Raw genomic sequence first — 11,115 nt, 5'->3', positions numbered from 1 at the left:
TAGTCACTAGCTGAAATCTCTAAAAAGACTTACATTTAGGAATGGAGGAAGTATCAGATATTCTACTGGAACCTGAATGAATGAGTAGTATTGCAATGGCACAGTCACTTTCGCAAAGATGGCCTGTTCTTCCATTAACATTACAGCTGCTGCCATTTTTCACTTGATCTTTCAAATAAGAATAACGACTGAATGAACGATAACTAATCTAACAATGGGCGCTTACACATGTGGCGTGGCACCGCACTTTGCCTACTAGTTCAGTTTATGCGTACACAAACTATATCTAAAAGTATTAAAACATAGGCTGCAAACCTTAATTATATGGTGTGGTTGGACATAATAGTCACCATGAAGCACTGCCACTGGACGGAGGGCAGATGAAACACCTTCGCTCTCAAAATAAATTATAGACGCAAACTGCTTTACATGGAACCATATGACTATATGATTCATCAACTGGGAACATCCATGATGCACAAAAACTAAGCGAGAGATAACATGGTTCAGCTGAACCAAACATCTATGTAGCGAAACAAGCTAACCAACATAGTTGCATCATCCATGCATATAGAAGTACTTCCGATGACATAATCTGTTCGATACATATATCTAGACATATATGCGTGAAATCATCTCACGTCTCAAATCCAGCTCATTACTACTGAATCACCCCACAAGTTTTTAGTAGTGCTACCACAACATTATCTCAAATAGAAGTAAACATCTCTCCATCAGGCCATGAGGTAAACATCTAACCATCATTGGATGAACCAACGATAGTGAGATCCGCCTTCACAATGCAGCTCGATCCCACAACATAGCCTCCCGACGGGTCCTTGAGTTTCATGAGTCCAAGGAAATCAGCCCATCCCCAGCCGTGTCCACCAGTAAACACCAAGAGACCTGCGATCACCATAAAAGTAAGATGAACTGTAATCATCATGAAGTTACAGATACTAGCTGCTAGCACTGATACTTGCTAAGGAGAGCTGAACCTGAAGTTGCAGTCAAGCGTTTCCCATTCTTTTGGTCCAGGATGGACAGGGTCATTACAACCACCTTCTTGGACTCGAGATGGAGCTCATCCGATGCATCCAGGAATAAGTACAAGCTGAGGCAATCAGTGCTGTACTTGTCACCACGTGGATAGATGCGGATGTACCTGTGAAGAAAATGGGAACTGTAACTTCAAAAATAATTTGGTACCCAGGAAAATGTATTTGAAGAATGTGGTTAGTTACTGAAATCATAAAGTTGTGGCTGAGCTTGGCTGTAGGCAGGTTAACTTTGGACAGGACATGGTGGCATTACAATTGTACAAAAAAATCTAAACAAAACATCACTAGTTCACTACAGTACAAGATAATGGAGTACAATGTTGCACAAAAACAATCTGAGAAAATAATCGATGGTATGTGGCACATACAAGAATGGGTGGTATCAAATATATACATGAAAATGAAATTTCTAGCTTTTATTCAACATATATTTTAGTACTACATTGGTTTCAGAATTTTTGGTGCAGCATGATTCCAAAAACCTGTTTCTCCTAAAACTGGAATGCGCTACGCATATCTGTAAATATACTAACAGTTCTTTGGTTGTATCAAGCTAAAATGTCCAGTTATAATATCTGAAGGACCTCGCCTTGCACAAAGATCTGGTCATTACTAATGTCCGTTGTCATAAATAAAAGAGTAAAAAAGAAGTTTGTACAGTGACCAGGTACGGTAAGCTAAGGATACGTATCTCTACTACTTAAAAAGAATGTAAGGTTTCCATTTCACCTCTCTTTCGTCCAACTTTCCTTATATACGTTCCACTCTTTCTTTCTCCTCTTTGATTTTTCTCTCACATCTTTGATTTTTCTCCCATACATTATCCCTAAAATAGAATCAATTGTGTCATGTTTTATTAACTTACCAAAATAAAAACATATTTTGTTTGGTAAGTTATTAAATTCTTATCAAATAAGTGCTTAACAATAAAATGCCAGGTAAATCATGGCGATTGCGTACAAGAACTTGCTATGATTTTAGCGCATCAATATAATAATGGACATGCAGTCTAGAATGTTTATACTCCCGTTGCAACGCACGGGCAATTATCTAGTAAGCTAAAATGTTGGGTAACACATGCATACCATTTATATAAATCATTTGTGATGTAACTGTCTAACTGGTAACAGGTGCATACCATTTATGCCCGCCAACTTCAAATGTAGGAGAACGGACAAAGTGATCCAAGTCCAGTTCAAGGAAATTGTTCATGTTCCAAGTGTATGTCCCTTTGACGAACCCCTTCTTCTGAACAAAGAGGTTCTGAACTGTGGTATCCTTCTTCTGAACCACAACAGCCTTCTTTTCAGGAGAGGAGACATCAATTTTTAATATCTCCACACCAAACACACAACTATCATCAACTAGAAAAGCAGATGATTTCAGTAGCTCTTGAAGAGGAATCAAGCATTGCTCCTTCGAGTAGGTATTCTTGAAATGGAAGTTGTAGGTATCTGCGGTTAGTTAAAGGTTAGAATATTAGAGAATGAAGAACTTGTATGCAAGACGCAAATATACCAAATAATACTAACCAACCTTCACCCTATATAGCTAAGAAAGCAAGGTAGTGAATTACATCCGAATAATGATAATCAAATTTAAAGAGAAACATGTGTATGCCATCTGAAACATAATAGTCCCAACTGTGAAACTTGTAATGTCTACAGAGAAACTTGTAATATCTCAAGTGAGAAACATGTCTATGCCATCTGAACCTTCCAAATTCCTGAAGGTCTACAGAGAAACTTGACAGCAAAGAAAATACAAAGCAACTTGTTAACGGTAAAACACAACCATATTTCGATATTTCGATATTTACAGATGTTGACTTGTAATGATGGAATCATGGTATTTAATTCTCAAACTTATGACACACAGAGGACTATGGATTCGTAGCTGTAATATGATGGATGTGCTTGAAAAAACACAACCATGAGACTACCTTTGCATCCGCAGTACATTCCTTTTGTATGGTTGTATATTGACAACTCAAAAACCACATGCACCGTGTGACCTGGCACCATACTTGCTTGAGATATCTTCAGACAAAGAGCAACATATGGCGTTTCAGAACCAATTTCCTTATGCATTGGACTCACTTGCAGGTACCTGGTGAATGAAATCATGCAAGAAACCAAAGTCAGTCTAGCATTCATAATAGAAGTAGGAATGAAGTCTAATTTCTTCACTTCATGCACCATATCAAGTTTTAGCCTGTGACTGTTTGTTTATGAGACTGTGATTGCTAATTTGATTACATCAATGATCGATCAAAACAGTAAATGGCATCCTAAATCAATGTGTATATGGATAACATATAATTACCTTTTCTACTAAAACAAGCCAGGTGGTATTTTTACAGCTAATACATGAATATTGTAGAGTTTCTCCTGCAATTATGGTGCATACCAGTTATACCCAGAGCAGTGAAAAGCGTCAGATTTTGCTGACTTAGCTCCTGTCTCAAGCAGCGATGAGAAGTCATTAATCCTCCATTCTAAATCAGGAACATGGGTCTTTCCAAAGTCCTGCATCCTCCATTCTGAATCCGGAACGACATGGGCCTTTCCTAGGCGTGCACGAGCTGATATTTGCACAAATGCAATAACTCAAAATTAGAAAACAAAGAGAGAACATGCTATGAGAAAAGTCATGTGCATGTTGCAGTTCCAAATGAACAGAGTACAATATCAACAACCCTAAGAATGAACAACAGCACATAAGTTTTTCATGTCCTGATTAAATGAATCAAATCTTGAACGCATATAGTTATTCATGTCGCCAATCAGGTACTTTCTTATAGTATGTCATTAGCTTGTACTACCGCTTCTAATCAACAAGACATCAAGACCAGCACTCAAACAACTTTGTGTTTCTAGATAAGGAGAGTGATATACTCAACATACTAGCTAGCCATCTTCAAGTAAGAGCTAGGATTTCATATTCCTGCCTTGACTTTTGCCAAGGATTTAATGCTGTAAATTACATCTAACTTTAATAACAGCTTAAAAAGACAGAGTCCAAGCATCTAACTTTTATTTGGTTTTTAAAAAACAGAGTCGAAACATCTAACTTTTATTTTTTGGTTTATTAAAGACAAAGTCGAAACATCACGATTGGCTAGGCATACATACATGAACTCTTGCAGTTGCCCATAGATCTGCCCCTTCCTCTTCAATCCTCCTCTGCAAGTGAGATTAAATCATCAGGTAGAGCCAATCTCAGGTAAAGGTAGCACATCATCATATAGACTACTGGTACTAAGAACCACGGTAGACCAAAAAATTAATTATCATGCCATACTGTTGGGTCAAGAACATACTACAGAATCTTGAGAGGCAGAGCCAATCTTGGTGAAAAATGATGACCATGGCATGTAAAAATCATTACCCGCCAAAATAAAGGAGAGAACAAGAAGTAGAAGTCTCTATACACGAACAGATCGACTATTAAAAACCTACGCGCTTTACCCCTCGATCGATTACGAAAAGAAGGCCAAGAACTTGCATCCCAAAACCCTGAATCCCTGTTTTGGGAAAAATAATACTGGAAGTCTGAAAAAACATCAACTCCAGAAGAAAAAGTGAAAAATAATACTGGAAGTCTGAAAAATCCAAAAGGTCTGGATGCCAAGCGCGCGATCCGCCGTAAAGAGACGAGATTTGCGACTTCCATGAAGAACCCTGAATCCTGTTTCGTGAAAAGAAAAAGAAAAACCGGAAACCCTCAACTCCAGAAGAAAAAGTGAAGAGACGGGATGCGATAATCCGCGCTAAAGACACGGGATTAGCGACTTCCATGAAGAAGCCAAGGAAGAGAGAGACCTGGAAACCCTGAATCCCTGTTTCGTGAAAAGAAAAAAAGAACTGGAAGTCTGAAAAACCCTCAACTCCAGAAGAAAAAGTGAAGAACAGCGTAGGATGCGATAATCCGCGGTAAAGAGACGGGATTTGCGGCTTCCATGAAGAACCCTGAATCATGTTTCGTGAAAAGAAAAGAAAAACTCTGGAAACCCTCAACTCCAGAAGAAGTGAAGAACAGCAGTATGCGATAATCCGCGGTAAAGAGACGGGATTAGCGACTGCCATGAAGAAGCGGAGGAAGAGAGAGACCTGGATTTGGGGGCGGACTGAGAGTACCTCACAATGGCTTCCTCGGCGTTCGTCGGGGTCCCGGAGCCGGAGGTGCGAGGCAGGGGAGTGGGGTTTTAATGGAAGTGTAGAAGGGGCTGGTGGCCTCTCCACGCAACAAAGATACGAGTCACAAAGAGGAACAGCGCTTGCCCCTCACTTTCCTCTCCTCTGTCTCGGCCCGTCCGTCCGTCGCTCCATTTTCCTTCCCGTCTCTTTTCTTTCTTCTCAGCTGCCATTTTACCATTTTGGTGCAAGGTTTCTTTTCCTTGCATTAAAGCTGACTGGCGCGTTCACCATTTTTACTTCTGGGCGACGGTCACAGGTCACACAGAGCAGCGAGAGCACTTGGCCGCCACTTTTCTATCCTCTGTCCCTCCTGCGTCCGTCTCTCCGTTTCTTTTCTCCCTTATCCCTTATTAAAAGCAATAAGAAGCCATTTTCTTGCAAGTTTTTTCTTTTTTTACAATACACTAAAGCAGACTGACGCGTTCACTATTTTGCTTCTCTCTTTTCCCCCTCTCTCACTCTGATTTACTACGTCTCTCGTGTAATCTTGCTGGGTTGGTAGCTGCTCCCTGAAGGAAAACTGATAGTGCGAATGGGAACTCATATTCTCCTCACTTTCCTACTTTTTTTTGAAAGGAGGCGTGCCTCCGGCCTCTACATCTGAAAGATGCATGCGGTCATTTTATTAAAAAATCTCAGAAGTACCACAAAGTTATAAAGGTATTACAGCTCACAAGCGGAGTAAAAAAGAAAAAAATGTAAATGCTCAATATTACAACCGTTATGACAACATAAAGGACAAGCTCCCTAGACTCATATCTTGTTATGTGACCGCCATCCAAACCGGTTGAATATAGGCCGTGCTACCATCTTTCACTGGTTGCACCCAGTAACCAATGACTCTTTGGAATTCGTAGGAGTGAGTAAGGACCACGTACGAATTCATATTGTAGCTCTGAAAATTACATGCAAGAAAGTTAAAATATGTTGTCTGTTAAAAATCATATCATTCCTACAATTCCGTATAACCCAAACAAGCGCACATATTCCAGTCCGAATACGAGACGCAATAAGATGATCAATCCCAGCTAACCACGTCCTAAATAACGATTCAATGCTAACTGGAGGAGTAATGTTAAAGGCTATATGGATCGTTCTCCAAAGTAATTTCGCGAGTGGGCAATCTATGAATAAGTGTTGTATTGTTTCATCATGATCACAAAAACAACAACGTGAACTGTCTGCCCACCGTCACTTTAGTAAATTATCTTTGATGAGGATCACTTGCTTGTGGACAAACCACATAAAAATTTTAATGCGCAAGGGAACCTTAACCTTCCAAATATGTATCGATCTCGGGATTGGGCCAGAATTAATTAGATCCATGTAAAAAGATTTCATCGTAAACACTCCGATTCTAGCCAACTTTCAGTGTATCGAATCGGGTTTGGTCGGATAATTGAACATCTATCAATCTCCGTACCAAGTGCATCCAAACATTCCAACGCTCCCCAACTAACGCTCGCCTGAATTGAATATTCCTTACGTTGCACAATATTATACATGGTGGGGTATTTTAAGGCTAGTGACGTCTCCCCTAACCATATATCCTCCCAAAATCTTGTTGACATCCCATTGCCCACCAAGAATTTGACCCTCCAAAAGAACAAATCTTTCGTTCGCATGAGCCCCTTCCAGAATGGCGAGTCAGTTGGTCTCGCAGTGACCTCGGTTAGCGTTCTCGATTGTAAATACTTGTTGAGTAATATTTGTGCCCACATACCATCCGTCTCTGCTGCTAACCTATAAAGCCATTTACTCATAAGGCATTTATTCTTAATTTCCAGGTTTTCAATACCGAGTCCCCCCTGGTCCTTGGGTCGGCATATTAAATCCCATCGTGCGAGGCGATGTTTCTTCTTAGTATCATATGACTGCCAGAAGAAACGAGATCGAAAGAAATCAAGTCTCTTCTGCACCCCATTCGGAACCTCGAAGAAAGATAACAGGAACATCGGCATACTAGTAAGTACTGAGTTAATAAGTACTAGCCGACCTCCATATGACATTAGCTTGCCCTTCCAGCAGCTAAGCTTTTTTTCAATTCGATCTTCGATGCATTTCCATTCTTTATTAGATAGCTTACGGTGATGAATCAGTGTGCCCAAATAACTAAAGGGCAAAGAACCCAATTCACAGCCAAACAAGTGTCTATATGTGTCTTGCTCCTCTTTCGCCTTACCAAAGCAGAACAACTCGCTCTTGTGAAAGTTGATTTTTAATCCAGACAATTGTTCGAAGAGATAGAGTATGAGTTTCATATTCCGAGCTTTTGCGATGTCATGTTCCATGAAAATGATAGTGTCATCAACATACTGTAAAATGGAAACTCCCCCATCAACCAGATGTGGGACAAGTCCATCCACTTGGCCGGTTTCCTTGGCCTGCTGATAAGAATGGTCAACATATCTGCCACTATATTAAATAAGAGAGGATAAATCGAATCCCCTTGTATCAATCCCTTATGGGTCTGAAAATAATGACCGATATCATCATTAACCTTAATTCCGACACTACCTTTTTGGACTAGAGAACCCACTTGGTTCCGCCATGCCTCATTGAAACCTTTCATGTGCATTGCCTACTGAAGGAAAGGGCGGCATTTAACTTCATCATATGCATTCTCGAAATCCACTTTGAAGATAACCCCATCTAGTTTCTTCCAATGAATTTCATGCAGCGTTTCATGAAGGACGACCACCCCTTCTAGAATGTGTCTCCCAGGCATGAAAGTTGTCTGACTCGGTTGCACCACCGAATGGGCGATCCGTGTCAATCTATTGGTACCCACTTTTGTGAATATTTTTGAAACTCGTGTTGAGAAGACATATTGGCCTGAACTGCTCGATCCGAACTGCCTCTTCTTTCTTTGGCAACAACATAATCATGCCAAAGTTAAGAAGAAACTGTTCTAAGTGAACATTAAAAAAATCTTGAAACATAGGCATAAGATCGTCCTTAATAATATGCCAACATTTCCTATAGAATTCCGTAGGGAACCCATTGGTCCCGGTGCTTTATTCGGTTTCATTTGTGATATTGCATCTAGAACCTCTTTCTCAGTAAACGGTGCAGATAGAATATCATTCTCCTCTGACCGAAGCTGAGGGATATCTCCAATAACAAACTCATTAAGGGAAACCATGCTCTCTGTCGGAGGCCCGAAAAGTTGTTTACAATATTTAGAGATATATGCTTTTAGGTTCTCATGAGCCACTATAGTCCCTTCGTCCTGTTCAAGCTGGATTATTTTCTTCTTCCTATGTTTTCCATTCGCAATCATGTGAAAGAATTGTGTATTATCACCCCCTTGGACAACCTTGAGAACCTTAGCACACAATGCCCATTTGAGCTCCTCCTCTCTAAGAAGAGCTCGTAAGCGTTGCTCAGCTTCGGATTCCGTGGTCTGCACCGCCGCATCAAGAATATTCACTTCTGCTTTTAAATCTAGAGCATATATTAACTCGGTGAGTCGCTCTTTTTCTTGTTTGTAAATCTCACTCTCGTTTCTGGCCCAACCCCGTAAGAATTGTCTCAAATGTCTAATCTTGTTTTGCCATCTCTCTACACTTGATTGTCCACTAACAGGCTTCGCCTCACTTTCCTACTATTCATCTGTTTTGATAGTTTTTCCTTAAACACAGGAAATGTCCATTATATTGGATAAAAAACCGTTAAACAGTTGGCTCCCATTTAGTAAAATACCTTGGAATAATCTTTGCAAGAATTAGAGTGAGGTGGCGAACTCAGGTCAAAACAAATGCCGACAACCATTGGCCCCGACAATTCTTCCCAAACACTTATTTTAATTAAGATAATTAGCATGGTGGTGATGCTTACTCTACTGTCGCCGGGAGGTTTGGGGGTCCCTGTTTAGGAGTACGCCGGCACTCACCGTGTTGGTGTGCCGGTGGGGTTCCGTTTCTCTAGTTTGTGCAGGCGTGTTCCTCTTTGAAGAATCGCTCTCATGGGTCTTGTTCTTTGCTTGCTTTCGAGGATCCTCTCGTCACTGGAGGCGACCACCATAAGAGGCCAGCCCTCGTGGCTTGGTGTGGTGAAACCCTAGTAAAAGATAATGCAACGAATAAAGAAGCAATGGCTTTTGCTCTCTCTTTTTTTTTTGCTTGCGACGAGGGTGTCTAGCCAAGCATAGGTGTGCCTTCCTTTGGTGTTGGGTGTTGGATCCATCAAGGTGCTGGCTTTCGTGAGGAAGATGATTTGTGGCAAACAGTGGTGGGGGTACACATGGATCCTATACTGCCAAACTGTGCCAAGATTCTAACAATGGTGTATGTATATAGGTTGTTGGTTGTTCGTTATTGTGTGTAATGGATTCGTGTATCATGACGGTATACATGTTCGTGTGGAGTCGCATACTTGTTCCATGGGATCGCCTAATAGTGGAATACAGAATCGAACATACAAATATAACAGGGATGAGAAAAGGCGGTTCATTATGCGCATTCTTGTTTTTTTCTGGTAGGTTCTTGTTTGTTCTTATCTTTGTGTTTCCTCGAGAAAGAACATTTGTATTAGACCTCCATTTCTGTCAAAGAAAGGGAAGAGATCATCAGTTTTTCTTAAGGATTGTAGGCCTTCAACGATATCAACAAACAAAGCGGTATATTTGCTGAAAAGCCCCAAAGATTTTTTTGAGAATGTTCGTTCTTGCTTAGCATGTTTTGTTGTGGTACATCTATTTAATGTCTCTAATAGTTGTTGAATTGTGACGCCCGGATAATCAAGCTACAATAATCCTCTGCTAATGATGCCACATCACCACGATTACTGTTGTTCAACTCGCGTAGGATCAAAACCGGTCGAAATTCGAATTTAAAATAAAGTCAAAAATAAAAGTTTTCAAATGTCAAAACTAAAATGTTCTATGTGTGGCAAATAATCTTTGTTTATTTGTCATGTTGGAACCCATAATTTATAATGTGCTTTTAATGCCTAAAATAAATAACACATGGCTAAAGTAATTATTAAATACTTTTTAATTAATGCATAAACACAAACTATTTAGTTAATGTGTCAAGTTATTTAAGGTAGTGGAGTTATTTAATAACTCTAATTTAGGTGCTTCTTTGGTATTTTATAAAACTAAAACAAAATAAGCTAGAAAACAAGGAATGTAAAAAGAAAGAAACAACACTCTCCGGGCTTCGACCCACCAAGCCGGCCCACCTACCTCACGCGAACTGGCCCAGCTTCCCTATCCCGTGCCTTCTTCACTGTGCGGGTGACCGAGCGCCCGCGCCAGGTTGCCACCAAGCGTCCTTGCCAGCGTTGGCGGGGGGATAAGGCTCTGACGCCTCGGCCTCCCCCTGCCATCTCTCCCACTCTCCCACTTGCCTCGCTCGCTTGCCTCTCCCTCTCCGCCTCCCCTCTTCAGATCTCCCTCCTCCCCGAGCGCATCTGGTGCCACACCGTCATTGACTGCGAGGCCAAGGACTTCACCGCGCCGCCAAGTGATTTCGAGGAGGACCCCTGTCGCCGTCTGTGTCGACCAGGAGCACCAAATCAACCGGGGCTGTACCACAACGTCGCCATCGACCACCTCTTCTCCGCCGATGCCCTCCGTCGATCTGCACCACCACACCGTCCCGAGCCTCCCTCGAGCCCGCTGCCCTCCACGACCGGCTCTCCGGTGAGCATGCACCCCTCCGCCTCGTCATTAGCTTGCCCGTGCCCTGTAGTCGCCCCGCCGTTGTGCCGAGCTCCACCGCCCGCCGTTACAGTCGGACTCGCACCACCTGCTCAGGCCTCGACCCGTGCCTCTGCGCGCCCCACCACGCCCGGCGGCCTCGCCTCGCGCTCCGCCCTTATTGTTGAGTCAGCCCCCGCTCCTCGCT

The 11,115-nt window shown here is 41.8% G+C and overlaps 1 protein-coding gene across 2 annotated transcripts; it reads right to left on the bottom strand.

Annotated features, from left to right (window-relative positions):
• Window positions 1-495: 495 nt before the first annotated feature.
• Window positions 496-5,361, bottom strand: LOC119269990. 2 transcript variants are annotated; one of them, XM_037551941.1, is made up of 7 exons: window positions 5,174-5,361; window positions 4,196-4,246; window positions 3,471-3,645; window positions 3,004-3,170; window positions 2,200-2,515; window positions 999-1,165; window positions 496-906 (listed from the first exon to the last, which is right to left on the bottom strand). In XM_037551941.1, the coding sequence occupies exons 2-7, from the start codon at window positions 4,215-4,217 to the stop codon at window positions 755-757; spliced, it is 999 nt and encodes a 332-aa protein (XP_037407838.1). In that variant the 5' UTR covers window positions 4,218-4,246; window positions 5,174-5,361; the 3' UTR covers window positions 496-754. The 2 variants fall into 2 exon arrangements, with proteins under 2 accessions (XP_037407838.1, XP_037407830.1); XM_037551933.1 differs by having other exon boundaries at window positions 5,201-5,360.
• Between the last annotated feature and the right edge of the window lie 5,754 nt (window positions 5,362-11,115).

Source organism: Triticum dicoccoides, chromosome 1A (assembly GCF_002162155.2).
Source record: "Triticum dicoccoides isolate Atlit2015 ecotype Zavitan chromosome 1A, WEW_v2.0, whole genome shotgun sequence".
NCBI lineage: Eukaryota > Viridiplantae > Streptophyta > Magnoliopsida > Poales > Poaceae > Triticum > Triticum dicoccoides.
The sequence above is the reverse complement of the archived record's forward strand: the minus strand, read 5'-3'. Positions and strand labels throughout refer to the sequence as shown.